The 16,195-nt window shown below is 42.2% G+C and overlaps 2 protein-coding genes across 2 annotated transcripts in view; both read right to left on the bottom strand.

Annotated features, from left to right (window-relative positions):
* jhy (junctional cadherin complex regulator) overlaps positions 1 to 1,457 on the bottom strand; it is a 99,487-nt gene extending 98,030 nt beyond the window's left edge. The window contains exon 1 of the mRNA XM_061804188.1: positions 1,320 to 1,457. Within this exon, the coding sequence (XP_061660172.1) occupies positions 1,320 to 1,343 (24 nt within the window). The 5' untranslated portion in view covers positions 1,344 to 1,457. The remainder of the gene's footprint in view (positions 1 to 1,319) is intronic.
* Positions 1,458 to 3,959: 2,502 nt separating this feature from the next.
* Positions 3,960 to 12,160, bottom strand: hspa8 (heat shock protein 8). The gene is given in 10 exon segments (XM_061804190.1): positions 3,960 to 4,277; positions 4,279 to 4,383; positions 5,191 to 5,423; positions 5,515 to 5,713; positions 6,236 to 6,438; positions 7,019 to 7,574; positions 7,665 to 7,817; positions 7,882 to 8,087; positions 10,345 to 10,562; positions 12,002 to 12,160. Coding segments are annotated over 9 exon segments (2,007 nt in total). The 5' UTR covers positions 10,550 to 10,562; positions 12,002 to 12,160; the 3' UTR covers positions 3,960 to 4,130.
* Between the last annotated feature and the right edge of the window lie 4,035 nt (positions 12,161 to 16,195).

The following is a 16,195-nucleotide window of genomic DNA, read 5'->3' as shown; positions in this document are numbered from 1 at the left end:
GTCTCACCTCTTTCTGAAAGGCCTCACAACATTCTTCCTTTCTCAGCTTCCACCACCTTATTCTCTTCTCTACCTTTGCCTTCTTAATCTTCCTACCCGCTACCAGTCATCCTACACACAACCATCCTATGCTGTCGAGCTGCACTCTTCCCCACAACAACCTTACAGACAGTAACCTCCTTCAGATGACATCAACTGGACAGAATATCATCCACAAGTGCACTTCTACCTCCGGTCTTGTCGGTCACTATATGTTCCTGCCTCTTCTGGAAATAACCGTTCATCACTGCCAATTTCATCCTTTTTGCGAAGTCGACCGCCATCTGACCCTCAAAGTTCCTTTGCTGAATGCCGTACTTATCCATCACTTCTTCATCGCCCCTGTTTCCTTCGCCAACATGTCCATTGAAATCTGCACCAATCACAACTCTCTCTCTGGCTTGGATGTACAGCACTCCTTCGTCTAGTTCCTTCCAGAATTTCTCTTTCAACTCGAGGTCACATCCAACCTGTGGTGCATAGCCGCTAACCACATTATACATAACACCCTCAATTTCAAATTTCATCTTCATCACTGGATCTGATGGTCTTTTCACCTCCAATACATTCTTAGCAAGCTCTTGCTAAAGAATAAGCCCTACTCCATCTCTCTTCCCATCTACTCCATGATAAAATAATTTAAACCCTGCTCCTAAACTTCTAGCCCTTCTCCCTTTCAACTTGCTCTCGTGGATGCACAATATATCAACCTATTTCCTAATCATCATGTCAACTAACTCGTGAGCTTTTCCTGTCATAATCCCAAGATTCAAAGTTCCTACACATAGCTGTACGGTCTGTGCATTTCTCTTCTTCTTCTGCTGAATAAGTTGCTTTCCTCCTCTTTTTTGCCTTCGACCTACATTATCTGAATTTCTACCTACACCTTGCAGATTAACAGTGCCGGGGGCGGGCGTAGTTAGCACAGGCCACGACCTATCCGTTATGGAAGTCGTTTGCTGAACGCTCATTTACGTTTGGCACAGTTTTACGCCGTATGCCCTTCCTGACACAACCCTCTGCATTTATCCAGGCTTGGGACCGGCCTACAGGTAGCACAATATTGTGTTCCCCAAAGGGCTGCAGATAGCCAAACAAGCAATCAAATAAACAAAGTGAACACATAAAGTACACAATTCACATACAACTTAATCTATGTTAAACTACAAATAGAAGCAGTCAAATTGACAAAGTCAGCATGAGTGACACAATTCATAAACTACCTATGTGTAGATTTAAAGGATATGGGGATGAAAGAGATTCAAACCAATGGCTCTCACTTCAGTAGTTGCAGGTTGAGTCATTCTCACAATCCTCGTAGTACAAGTTGTGTTGGTTGAACAAGATTATGCAGTTACTCACGTTCGATACCTCTTCAACATTAACATCCAGGATGAGGCGCAGGTGTGCGCCTCCCAATTAGTGCGGCCGCGCGGGCACCAGCACAGCCAGGGCTGGACCGGCAGGACGATGACAGAACCCCCCCTCAAAGGCACGGCTCCCAGACGTGCCGAATTAAAAGAAACCCACGGACAAAAATTAACATATCCGGGGGAGGGCACCCCCCCCCAACCCCACTCTGTCTGGTGGGCGTCCGGCTGGACAGGTCAGGAGGACGACCCGGGCGTCAAGCACCGGGATCCCCACGGGGCGATTCAGGTGGACGGCCTCGGGGAGGAACCTAACGGCGAAGCAGGAACCATAAGGCATGCAACAGCTCCAGACGAAGGCTTCCCTAGACGCGGCCGCAGGACGGTTACCGACAAAGCAGGAGCGTGGGACGACCCCGGACCGGTCGCCGACAAAGCAGGAGCGTGGGACAATTGCGGACTGGTCGCTGACGAAGCAGGAGCGTGGGGCAACCGCGAACCGTCGTCGGCTGGACAGGAACGTGAGGACGCCAATGAGCCATCGCCATCCTGTTCCTGTCGAGACAGGGGCATGGAACGACCCCGGACCGGTCACCGACGAAGCTGGAGCGTGGGACGACCCCGGACTGGTCGCCGACAAAGCAGGAGCGTGGGACTATCGCAGACTGGTCCCCAACGAAGCAGGAGCGTGGGGCGACCGCGAACTGTCGTCGGCTGGACAGGAACGTGAGGACGCCAATGAGCCATCGCCATCCTGTTGCCGTTGAGACAGGGGCGTGAAACGACCGTGTGCCAAACGCCGTCGAACCAGGAACGGGGAGCGACCGTGGACCGGTTGCCGACAAAGCAGGAGTGTGGGACGGCCGCGGACCGGTCGTCGCCAGTACTCCTGGACGGAAACGGGAGGCGGAGGCGCCACTCACTCCACCCATGGTGGCTTGGCCTGTTGTCCACGACCAGCTGTCCTACTGCCGGTGGAAGAATCCGGCTGGCACGTGACGTCCTTCAACTTCTGGTGTCCCGTAACCTGAGGATGCAAGTGCTCCGAGTTGTCCATGGCTTGACTGGAAATGGTTTCTTCAGAATCACAAAGTCTCCGCTGCACCTCTGCTCCCGGTCCTACTGGCCAGGATATCACCAAGAGATCAAGAGCCACATGCACTCTCGTGACATCTGGAAAGGACAATAGCCAACGCAGTTCTCGCATGCCCCCCGTGCAGCAGTACCAGGTGGGGGCACCCATGGAGCAATTGGCCATTGACATTTCTGGGGAAAAGATTCCATTAACTGTTAGCTGACAGGAAATGTCCCAAAATTTTTCCCCACTCAAAACGTTGCATGCTATGGACCTGTCCGATGGCAATCTTAAGATGCGCCCCCTTAGCCATGTCCCACAAGCTTCCAAAATGGCGAGTGAACAGCACGTTTGAAGTCAATTCTCTTTTCGCATATTCCAGATAGTATCGGGGTATGTTTTTTTGTCATGCTGCGTCAAGACTTGTCCAAGAGAGTTCTACAGAGAGGTCTCAACTATTTCACGCAAGGATATGTACACTGAATTAAGATTTTGGACGGAGCAGGACGCAAATGTGTTATAGCAAAATGTTGGCGATCGATGCAAAGTGAGTACTTTTTACTTGGAAAGATCACGAGTAACATTGTAGTCTTGAGTGAGTGTATTCATTTGACATGGCTCATAATAGAACCCAGTGCTGTCTTAAGTCAGAGGTGATACACATAGGAAAATAGACATTTCTCTTCCATGACATCACACATTTAGTATCCCTAGCCCGACTCTTCGGCATGAAGCATTACGCACTTCATTCAACAGGTCAGTGATACACAAAGTAAAAAATTGTTCTGCAATGTATAAAGCACTGAATTAAATCAAACTTAAGATACTTCTCCTTCACTACATACAGCATTTTTGTTTTTTTGAGATTGTCCATTCACTCTTCCGGAAGCCTTAATCCAAATTACTTAGTCAACTGTTTTAGGCTTTGGAAAACCAGGCCCCTTGTAACTTAGGATATCTTTCATCAGCATTGCACATTCCTCAAGCGCATCTGAGGACCATTTTCTTCGTAACAACTTTTCCAAGCGCACGCCACTGACAACCAGCATTGCTTGTGGGACAACATGGCAAGAGGGTTGTGTTAAGACAATGTAGCTATCTAATTGACCATTATTGTCCAAGTGATTGACAGGCTGGAAGGGGCCATCGTTGTGCTTCAATTCTTAGTAACTTTGTAGTTATGTTTGTGGTGACTTCATACCAATTAAACATACAGGGTTGTTGGGTGTGAGCAGGATTGGCCGCATACATCTTGCTTGACACCAAAAATGTTCCAACATTCATATCACTCAACTTTCTGGAACTGTGCAACCAGCTTGCAGTCACAAAACTTATCTTTGGGGACAGGAGTGCCACCCTTTCAAAAGCACGCACACGCATCATTCTTCAACACATATCCTGAAACGTACTTAAAAAAAAAAAAAAAAAATAAAAACATGTACACTGGTTGGATGGAAAGAATTATTGCAAGACAGTTTAGATGCAAAAAAGGGTCAAGTTTTATTGTCAACAAAAAGAATACATTCCTAATGAACCAGAACAATTGGATTGTGTCCCTTTCAGCTGTTGAATCCAGTTCCAAACAAAAAACTTAAACCCCGTTTTGTTTTTTAACCATAATTACACTCTTCAGCATGATAAAACTGCTACAAGAGGGCTACTTTCTTAGATGGAGAAATATGTTCGCATGTGAAGGAATACTTAGTCAACTTCCTCAATGGTTGGGCCAGAGGATCCACCACCAGGCGCAGCACCACCAGCACCCGGGAATGCACCAGGCATACCTTCTGGCATACCACCTGGCATGCCTCCAGCACTCTGGTACAGCTTTGTGATGATAGGGTTGCACACCTTCTCCAGTTCTTTCTGCTGATGCTCGTATTCATCCTTTTCAGCAGTCTACCCAAAAAAATACAAAAATGTGTGAACCACCAATAATTGTTAACCCCCCATGACAGTAGGACGAGACAAATAAATGACAAGGTGGACATGTTAGCTAATCCTTGTGTTCTCAGTGGCTCATGTTACAGTGGCGCAAGTAACAGACACCTGTGACTAACAATTTTGCGACTTGCGTTTTGACAGTTTGAAGAGCATGACAAAGTTTTAGAAAGCTACAATGTGTTAAGCCAATAGAGACAAGTCTTTTCCTTTTGGCTAGTCCCTTTAGGGGTTGCCACATCACACTATTTTCCCATGTAAACCCATCTCCTAGATCTTTCTAACAACAGCCTTCATGTCTTCCCTCAAGATCCAACCTTCTGGTTTTCCTCTTGCCCATTTCAGTGGCAGGTCCAACATCCCAGCAATATACGCACTCACTCTCCTCTGGAAATATCCAAACCAGCTCTTGAAGATTTTCTCTAAAACATCTAACTTTGGCTGTCACTAATGAGCTCATTTCTAACCCTACCTGCTCACTCCTTGGGAGAACTGCTGTCACTGTCTCTAATCCCTACATCATAGCTGGCAAAAAAGCAAATAATGCATCTGTGGTACTCTTTCTAGGCATGAAACCATATTGTTCCTTGCAAATAGTCACTTCTGGCCTAAGTCTAGCATCCAGTACTCTCTCCCATAAATTCATTATGTGGTTCAACCTTTATTCCTCTATGGTTGCCAGCTCTTTACATCGCCTTTGTTCCGAAAAATTTAGATTTGGTAATTCTCTCAAAAAAAAAAAAAAAAAAAAAAACCAACCCATACCTGGTTCTTGTCAAGCCAGCTGATGACCTCATTGCATTTGTCCAATATATTTTTCTTGTCATCGTCACTGATTTTGCCAGAAAGCTTTTCATCCTCCACGGTTGATTTCATGTTGAAAGCATAAGATTCCAGGCCATTCTTTGCAGAAACCTTGTCACGTTGGACATCATCCTCCTCTTTGTATTTCTCAGCTTCTCGAACCATGCGTTCAATATCATCCTTACTGAGACGTCCTAAAATTATATCAAATATAAAAGCAGTTAAACCTGTACTTTTACAATTGACTTTTTGTAATTGTCAAGTATCTTAAAATTAACACTATACCCTTGTCATTAGTGATTGTGATCTTATTCTCCTTGCCAGTGCTCTTGTCAACTGCAGAGACATTCATGATGCCATTTGCATCAATATCAAATGTCACTTCTATCTGAGGAACTCCACGAGGTGCTGGTGGGATACCAGTCAGCTCAAACTTGCCCAACAAGTTATTGTCCTTGGTCATAGCACGTTCACCTTCATATACCTGTTGGAGGGTAAAAGTAGCATTTAATAAGTCATGCAAACACCAAAGCCATGAAAAAGGTGACCACCAGGCCTCACAAAAAATAAATTTAGGTGGGATCAAACAGCCCCCAGAGAGCATAAACTAAGACACCTAGAAGACTAAAGAATGCAGTAAGGAGAAAAACAAGTGTCTTCATGCCAAAAAACATTTTTATGGCTCAAGCACTGCTTCAAGCTGTGCCACATGAAAAGCATCCTGTATCTCCCCCCACCAGTCCTAATCAGAATCATTTAAATCTGCATGTGCATAATTAACATTTCACAGCTCTGCTAAGACTGGGCACTAAGTATTCAGAAGCCTTTCAAATTTTCCAGTTGTATTGGAGCCATTTGCTAAATTTTAGTTCCTTCCACCCAAGATTTAGGTCATTATCAAACTTTTGTCAGTAAGAAATAATACATACAATGTGCATCCTATCAAATAGAATGGCAACATTTTTAATTTCCTTTATTTAAAAAAAAAAAAAAAATGTGTACCGACCTGAATGAGCACACCTGGCTGGTTATCGGAATAAGTGGTGAAGGTCTGAGTCTGCTTTGTAGGAATGGTGGTGTTACGCTTGATCAGGACAGTCATGACACCTCCAGCTGTCTCAATACCAAGAGATAAAGGAGTAACATCAAGTAGTAGCAGGTCCTGGACATTCTCTGACTTGTCACCAGAGAGGATGGCAGCTTGGACAGCTGTGAAAAACACCGAAAGCATGAAAAAGGTGACCCTTTTTTTTTTTTTTTTTTTTTTAAAAGTAGTCACTCATTATTTGGCCCTGCGCAGAGATAACTCCAATATGTAGATGACTACCTTCAGCATGCATACAAGATTACCTCAAGCGTACATAGAGAAGAAGCTACACTGAGCCTGTCAAAGAACATTGCAGTAGTTTGCGGTGCTCTCAAAAGACGCAGCACGACGTGCACTAACACTTTATATATATTGTTTATTTAAAATCATTCACCAATACTGGCCACAGGAAAAGATCAATCTCTTGAGCTCTGCCAGTGTTGTGCAGATCATTGTAATTTCGTAAAGTAAGGTTAGCACAAGCTGCAGCCGTTCAAGTATGTAACAGACTACGCCCAACACCCACCCCCCTGCCAACGAAAACCCCATCGGGGTCTGTAGGATTCATGTTTGTCCTATTTTGAGTCAGAAATTGCAAGTTTCACTGAAAGGTGAATTATCGGCATTTATTGGCGGGGGGGGGGGGGTTAAATTTGATAAGAGCCTATAATTTTGCGAGCTATGCTGGATGAAGATACTTACCAGCACCATAGGCAACAGCTTCATCTGGATTGATACTCTTGTTCAGTTCTTTTCCATTGAAGAAGTCCTGCAACAACTTTTGGATCTTGGGGATGCGAGTAGAGCCACCAACCAGGACAATGTCATGAATTAACCCTTTGTCCATTTTGGCATCACGCAGTGATTTTTCCACCGGATCCAGTGTGCCGCGAAAGAGGTCGGCATTGAGTTCCTCAAAGCGAGCTCTGGTGATGGAGGTGTAGAAATCAACTCCCTCATACAGAGAGTCAATTTCGATGCTTGCCTGAGTGCTGGATGACAAAGTACGCTTTGCCCTTTCACATGCTGTACGAAGACGACGGACAGCTCTCTTGTTGTCACTAATGTCTTTCTTGTACTTGCGCTTAAACTCGGCAATGAAGTGGTTGACCATTCTGTTGTCAAAGTCTTCTCCACCAAGATGAGTATCACCAGCAGTGGACTTGACTTCAAAGATTCCATCTTCAATGGTCAAAATTGAAACATCAAAGGTGCCACCACCAAGATCAAATATGAGCACATTCCTCTCTGCACCAACCTGAAAATATAACATTGTTCAATGAAACTTGTTACAACACAAAGAAAGCTAAGCCTTACAAAATTCCTAGCAGTTAAACTTTGAACTTACTTTTTTGTCCAATCCATAGGCTATAGCAGCTGCAGTCGGTTCATTGATTATACGCAAGACATTCAGACCAGAGATTGTTCCCGCATCCTTTGTAGCCTGGCGCTGGGAGTCGTTGAAGTAGGCAGGTACTGTGATTACAGCATTGTTGACAGACTGCAAACAAAGCAAATGCAAGTCACAAAACAGTCTTTGTAAACAATAATCATTAAAACCTTACTTTTCCAAGATAAGCTTCGGCAATCTCCTTCATCTTAGTAAGCACCATTGAGGAGATCTCCTCTGGGTAGAAGGACTTCGTCTCACCCTTGTATTCAACTTGAACCTTTGGGCGAGTGTTGTCATCAACTACAATAAATGGCCAGTGTTTCATGTCAGATTGTACAACTGAATCATCAAACCTCCGGCCAATTAATCTCTTGGCATCTGTAAAAACATGAAAAGATTATCAGCAGAGTTAGGTACAGTTGCCAAATATTGTTCCCAAGTAGGAGTCCTGTTACTTTAGAATGACAAAAGTAAAAAGTAGTCACTCAAATGTATTTAAAAAAATATTTTTTAAAATAATAAAAATTAGTATGAACTGGTCCACGCCAATTTGATCGGTGATATAGGAGGATCATGAGCATTCTATGCTGATCGGTTGAATTTGTTGAGCCATTAACTTTGCAAATGACATTTCGCAAAACAGTCCCCCCACCCAATATTCTTACGTCTTTTGACATAGAACTGTAAATATCTGACAGTCTATAAAGTTATTAACCCCCCCCCCCCCAAAAAAAAAAAAAAAAAAAAAAAAAAAAACACACAGGGTGGACAACATGCCTGAGACAGACATAATACCGGAATCTGACTAGACAAATTTGCACTTATGTTAAGACTACTGGATTCAAAACTTGTATTCAGATACACCCCCCCCCTTTTTTTTTTTTTTAAACAATCACTGGGCTTTATGTATTTAATTCAAATGAGATTGGATACACATTACCGTGGAGACATTAACAATAGTGGATCGCGCCAACTGTATTATAAGAATAAAAGGGTGGGGGGGGGTAAACGTGGCGGTCACCGGTGCTCAGGAGGACTTAAGAAATTCTTGAGGTATGTTCACGCACTCAATGAGCCTTGTAAGAAGACAAAAAAATTATGTAGCCTTGCAAACTAGGGGTAGCGCTAACACTTGTGTATAAACATGCTGCTGTTCTGTTGAATCATGCTCAAAAACTTCAGTGTGGGTGAAGAAATATTACAATAATTTAGTTTTTTTTTATTACATTAGTCTCTATATAGTTCAAATGGGACAGAATACAAATTACAATGAACAATAGTTTAAGTATATATTTGAGCAATTAAGTACAAAAGTATATACAGTAAATGAACAAGTCATTTAAATAGACTAATTTTTCAATCTGGTGATCGGGTCAGAGATCAGTTTTTTTAACTTGCCGATTGGCTCTTAAAAAAAAAAAAAAAAAAAAAAAAAAAAAAAAAAAACTTGATTGTGTAAAGCCTAGTATGAAGATCAAATTAAATAAACCGAAGTCGATACCTGCAACAACATTTTACGTGCCCCCCCCAAAAAAATCCACACATCGGGCCGACAAACATTTACCATATTTTCCGCACGATAAGGTGCACCTAAATGGCTTAAATTTTCTCAGTGCACCCTATTAATCAGGTGCGCCTTATGTATGGATCAATATTGAGCCTTTCGTGCAGCGCCATCTAACGGATGCATAATGTAACCCCAGCCTCTACTGTACCGTGTATTCTATGTGCCTTATAATGCAGTACCACCTTTATATGAAAAAACTTTGCACGGTATGGAAAATACGGTACTTTATTCAATGAAGAAGCAGTTTGCTGTTCAATGATTGTGTGTGCAATACCATATGATGTGGGGCAAATCACTGCCAAAACAGAAACTTAACACGAGGAGTCTTGCAAGTAATAAGTTTTGCCAGTCACAATTTCAGAGCTGCATGACAAAGAATTCTTTACCCTAGGACAGTCTCTGCCCCAGGAAAAACACCAGATCTGTACAATTCAGATCAATGGCCTATTTTGAAATTGCAACAGCTGGTTTCACCAAAAGGCAACTGATTGACTGCATTTTTCAGTAGTTATCCCCCTGCAAATTATCATGTTAACCACTATTTTAACAAAACACTTTTTTGTTCTTATTTTGAAATTCACAGCACTGACTATTTTGTAAACGAGAAGGCACACGGTTCTGCTCATGTTTGATTACTCAGGCAGAACTTCTAAGATGGGTAGAATTCTTTAAAACTTGAAGGGCAAAATGTATTTCAATGGAATTCAAATTAAATTGTCAACCATTATCATAAAACAAAAACTGCCAATAAATTGATTAAGTCATATTTATATTTTAAAAAAAAAATCAAATTCCACCAGGTTATAGAAGACTGAGGACATATTGGAAGTCAAGTTCAAGTGTAGGCTACACCTTTTTCATAATCTTTTGGTGGCAGTGGGGCATCAGAATGAAAGTGTACACCTCTCGCGGGAGCATACATGTACAAAAGGTGAAAGTTTTTGTTTTTTTTAACTTTTCCCCTATAGCAATTAATGCACACCACTGACTACAGTAAAAACCAAGTCTGCTTTCACAGAAGCGTACATAAATCTGAATATTTGGCTCTAAAATAACCACCCTACTTACCAAACACTGTATTGGTGGGGTTCATTGCAACCTGGTTCTTCGCTGCATCACCTATCAGCCTTTCAGTATCTGTGAAGGCCACATAGCTAGGTGTTGTCCTGTTGCCTTGGTCATTGGCAATGATTTCAACTTTTCCATGCTGGAAGACACCAACACAGGAGTAGGTGGTCCCCAGATCAATACCAACTGCTGGTCCTTTCGACATGCTTGCTGTTCCTCTGAAAAATATATGCAAGCACATGAAACGTTTTACGGAATTAAAAAAGAAAAAAAAAAATTACAGATCAAAATGTGGCAGGAGAGGTAGAACATTGGCAGTAACATTCAAATATATAATGTATATATGCTATATTAATAATTTTAGGGTTGGAAAGATAAGTGTAGTTGTTACGAGTTACTCTGTTGAAAATGTAATGTTAAGACTCAATTACTTAAAGCAAAGTACCTGATAACATTTTCATTATCTTTATTGCTTTTAAATTAACTGACCCTTGGTAGTTTCATCTCCATAAAAAAAAAATAATAAAAAACCTGGATTTAAAATTATATAAGTTCTTGGGGGTTTGGTTCATTTTAAACCCTAAATTGGAATGTGAATGGTTGTCTGTCAAACTTGACCAGCTCAGGGTCTACCTCTCACCCAGACTGCTCCAGCAAACCCGTGACTTTAGTGAGGATAAGCAGTACAGACCATGGATTATAATTCATGATCACATTCTTCTCAGTAAAACAAAATTGACAAAGGATAAATTTACACATTTTCTCAGTATTTTAATGAAATAAAAAATAAAATGTAATATCTTTACATTTCATTAGTACTGAATTAGCTCAGTGGTTAGAGCACTGGTTTGGTAAACCAGGGGTTGTGGGTTCGTATCCCACTGGGGCCTCCACTCCCTGAGAAGGGTTGCGTCAGGAAGGGCATCCGGCGTAAAAATTGTGCCAAATATATATGTGCGTTCATCTGAGATGACACACTGTGGCGACCCCGAAAGGGACAAGCCGAAAGAAACTTACTTTTAGTACTGAATTACCAAACACTGGACAACCTTGACAGAAAGGCAGGTTACGGTTTTACTAACGTAATTTGACATCATTACAACGTTCATAATCCAAATATAAGGCAACATAAGAACTGCATTTGTGAACTACAAGAAATCGTTTCGAGTTCGCCTAAGCGCATCCAAAATGAGACGTACAGTACAAAATGGTGTCCATGGTCCGAGAATGTCATTATCCATGTTCGACAAGACCGCGCGTATGTTGGCTGTTAAATTCAGTTCAGTTTAAACGAAACGAAATTTTGAAAATTGTCCAAATGACAATTTCTGTACGTGATTTAAAGGTTTGTCTCAACACCAAAGCAGAATGCAACCTAGCGTTAGCTTGATTCATTCGGGAACATTCGCGAATGTCACCCGCCCCCACCCGCTCATTAGCGAATGCGACTTCGATTAATATATATATATATATATATATATATATATATATTAAACACACGACAAACCAACACTTTCAAAAATGTGAAAAATCTCTGAGCAAGAATCATTCGATCAGATTTATACAACAATCACAAGCGAAAAATCATGCAAAACGTTACCATACCACTCTGCCATCAACGAGAAAATTACAGAACAAACGTCCAAGAGTGACTAACCAAAGCAGTTAATCTGGTCTAATTTCGAGAGGTGAGGAGGTCGAAGAGAAAGATGCGCAGAGATGCCTCGTCCTTTGTACGGAAGCAGGAAAGGGAAGTACTAGCGAGCTGCCCGTTATTTATTACGGTCAAAGCATCCAATCACACGCAACGTTTTGCATGCGTACTCAACGTACAGCCAATGGGCATTTTTGTGACGGGGAAGTTAGAGTGACCGCTATCTATATGGCGTTATGTGTTCGCAAACTAACGTCACCCGCGAGGCTTTAAACCGGAGTCCGCAATTTCGAGAAGATTCGATGCCAGAGAATGCGACACAAACAACAGCATTAAAAAAAAAAAAAAAAGTTTGGATGTTTTAAATTCTTAACGAAGCTCACTAGTCATGAAATCAGAATTATAATCAAGGTCGAGATTCACAGCTTTAGAGGCCCTGAGTTCCATGTAAGGCAAGATTCATTTCTATCCATCCATTTTCTGAGCCACTTATCGTCACGAAGGTCGCGGCAGTGCTGAAGCCAAACCCAGGTTTCAACGGGCAGGAGATGGGGTTCACCCTGAAGTGGTTGCCAGCCAACACTATACCTCCCCAATATTAATTTAAATTATCAAATCTGATGAATCTTATTTACACGATTAGCCACAGCAAAAGAGGAATGGTTTGAATTTGGAAAACAACATTGTAACCGGACTCATTTCTGGGGAAAGAACCTATTTTGATACATACATATTATAGCATCATTTCTAATATTTATATCAAATATCAAAATTTACTACATCATTGGCTAGAGAGGAGTGTTACATGACTAAATTGATCCTTAGTTTGTTAAAATCGGATGAAGTTTAAAGGCTTCATATCGGGATTTATGTAAAAAAAAAAAGTCAACATTTTCCCTGATACTAGTGGAGATCATGAGGTAACCTGTGACCCCAAAGTACTCTTTGAAAGGAAAAAAAATATGTTTCTTATTAAGATAGAAACATGTTTAAACAGGCCATTTTCAGATATTTTAGTAACTAGTAACTACTTTAGTAGTTCTGAGGACCCGGGTTCAATTCCGGCCCCGCCCGTGTGGAATTTGCATCTTCTCCCTGTGCATCCCAAAAACATGCAACATTAATTGGACACTCTAAATTGTGATTGTGAGTGTGATGGTTGTTTGTCTACATGTGCCCTGCGATTAGCTGGCAACCAGTTCGGGTTGTACCCTACCTCCTGCCTAATGACAGCTGGGGTAGGCTCCAGCACTCCCACAACCCTTGTGAGGATAAGCGGCCTGGGAAAATGGATAGATCTGCTCAAGTTTTCTCAGTTTAAGGTTCAAACCAAGTGATTGCATCACAGCAACGATTTCAAACTTAACAAATATTAAAAATGAACCAAGGACATATTTATCTATCAATGACAAATCCTATGAACATGGATTTTCTTGCTGAAATTTTTATCGCTGTCAGAACCACAGAAAATCTCAACCAAATTCAAAAATTCTAAATTAAGGTGGAAAAAGATATTACGTAGCAAGATAATCTGAAAAGAATTATAATTTTCATGTGTGAATCAATGTGACAATCCTATTCTTGGCGGACATCTGGCAAAGACACATGGATGAAATCTGGCACGGGAAAAGGAAGAAGATGGCAGCATTTTTTTTTCTCAATTTAGCAACATAGCTACTAGCTGTTCATGCATTTTTTTCTGACTTTCACATGAAATGCAGTGGACAATATGTAAAATATCATCAGCAGCAGAACGGGACGAAGACCGGGTACCTTCCCGTGGTGTCAAGGGGCTCTCCTCCTGGGGAGCCTTACGAAGTCTGGTCCTCCTCCGCCCCTCTCATTAATGCACATATATTCTATTTTACTTCGGCCAAACTTCATTCCTCTCCTTTCTAGTGCATGCCTCCATCTTTCTAATTGTTCATCTGCCTGCTCCCTGCTTTCACTGCCGATCACAATATCATCTGTGAACATCATCGTCCACAGGGATTCCAGTCTAACCTCATCCGTCAGCCTATCCATCAACACCGCAAACAGGAAGTGACTCAGCACGGATCCCTGATGCAGTCCCACTTCCACCTTAAATTGTTCTGACACACCGACGGCACATCTCACCGCTGTTCTGCTGCCCTCATACATGTCCTGAACTACTCTAACATATTTCTACGCCACACCAGACTTGCACATGCACAGTTCCTCTCTTGGTACTCTGTCATTGGCTTTCTCTAGGTCTACAAAGACACAAGGCAGATCCCTTTGACCGTCTCTGTACTTTTCCACGAGCATCCTCAAGGCAAATAACGCATCTGTGGTACTCTATCTAGGCATGAAACCATACTGTTGCTCGCAGATACTTCTGTCCTGAGACCAGCCTCCGCTACTCTTTCCCATAACTTCATTGTGTGGCTCTTCATCTTTATTCCTCTATAGTTTCCACAGCTTTGAACATCGCCTTTGTACTTAAAAATGGGGACTAGCACACTTTTCCTCCATTCTTCTGGCATCTTCTTTTCCGCTATTATTCTATTGAATAAGTTGGTCAAAAACGTCACAGCCACCTCTCCAAATTGCTTCCATACCTCCACTGGTATGTCATCAGGACCAACTGTCATTCCATTTTTCATTCTGTTCAGTGCCTTTCAAACTTCCCCCTGACTAATCATTGCCACTTTCTGGTCATTTACACTTGCCTCTTCTACTCTACCTTCTCTCCCATTTTCTTCATTCATCAACTTCTCAAAGTACTCTTTCCATCGACTGGCTATCGCTATCCTTCGCTAACCAAATCTTTACTTGCTGCACATCCTTCCCATTTTCATAACCCTCTGTCTGGCCAACCTATAGAGCTCCTTTTTTCCTTCTTTCGTATCCAACCTGGTGTACATGTCGTCATATGCCTCTTGTTTAGAATTCGCCACCTTTATCTTTGCCCGACTTCGCATCTCAATGTATTTTGCCTCTCCTCAGTCCTCTCCACATGTCACACTTCTTCAGTAATCTCTTTCCTTGAATGACTTCCTGTGTTTTTGGGGTTCCACCACCAAGTCTCCCCTTTCCTACCAGAAGGCACCCCAAGTACTCTCCGGCCTGCCTCTGAGTACCTTGGCAGGAGTATTCCAGTCTTCTGGGAGCTCTTTCTGTCCATCTAGAGCCTGTCTCACCTCTTTCCGAAAGGCCACACAACATTCTTCCTTTCTCAACTTCCACCACCTGATTCTCTGCTTTACCTTTGTCTTCTTAATCTTCCTACCCACTACCAGAGTCATCCTACACACCACCATCCTATGCTGTCGAGCGACACTCTCCCCCACCACTACCTTACAATCAGTAACCTCCTTCAGATTACATTGTCCATACAAAAATATAATTCACCTGCGTGCTTCTACCTCCGCTCTTGTAGGTCACTCTATGTTCCTGTCTCTTCTGGAAATAAGTGTTCACCACTGCCAATTCCATCCCTTTTGCCAAATCCACCACCATCTGACCCTCAAAAGTTCCTTTGCTAAATGCCGTATTTATTAATCACTTCTTCATCGCCCCTGTTTCCTTCGCCAACATGTCAACTGAGATCTGTACCAATCACAACTCTCTCTCTGTCTGGGATGCTCACAACAACTTTGTCTTTTTCCTTCCAGAATTTCTCTTTCAACTCGAGGTCACATCCTACCTGTGGGGCATAGCCGCAAATGACATAATCCATAATACCCTCAATTTCAAATGTTATCCTCATCACTCAATCTGATACTCTTTTCACCTCCAAGACTGTGTATTCCTCTTCTTCTTCTGCCGACTAAGCCACTTTCCTTCTCTTTTTTGTCTTCGACGTATATTATCTGAATTTCTACCTACGCCTTGCAGATTAACATTTCCGGATGTGGCCGTAGGAAGCCCGGGCCACGACCTATCCATTATGGAATTCGTTTGATGAACGCTCATATATGTTTGGCACAACCATCTGCATTTTTACGGGTTTGTGATTGGCACAGGGATTGTGCCCCATTCGGGCTGCAGATAATCAATACAAGCAATCATATCAACAAAGTCAGCACGTAAGACACAATTCACATATTACTTAATCTGTTAAAGTTAAAGTCAAATAAAAGAAATTAAACACAGTCAGCACATAAGGCACACATCACATACTACCTGTGTGAAAATATAAAGGATATGGCGATTGAAAGGTTATGTGGTTGG

The sequence above is a fragment of the Syngnathoides biaculeatus genome, chromosome 18, assembly GCF_019802595.1.
Source record: "Syngnathoides biaculeatus isolate LvHL_M chromosome 18, ASM1980259v1, whole genome shotgun sequence".
Classification (NCBI taxonomy): Eukaryota; Metazoa; Chordata; class Actinopteri; order Syngnathiformes; family Syngnathidae; genus Syngnathoides; species Syngnathoides biaculeatus.
Note: the sequence above shows the minus strand (reverse complement) of the source record. Positions and strands in the feature narration are given on the sequence as shown.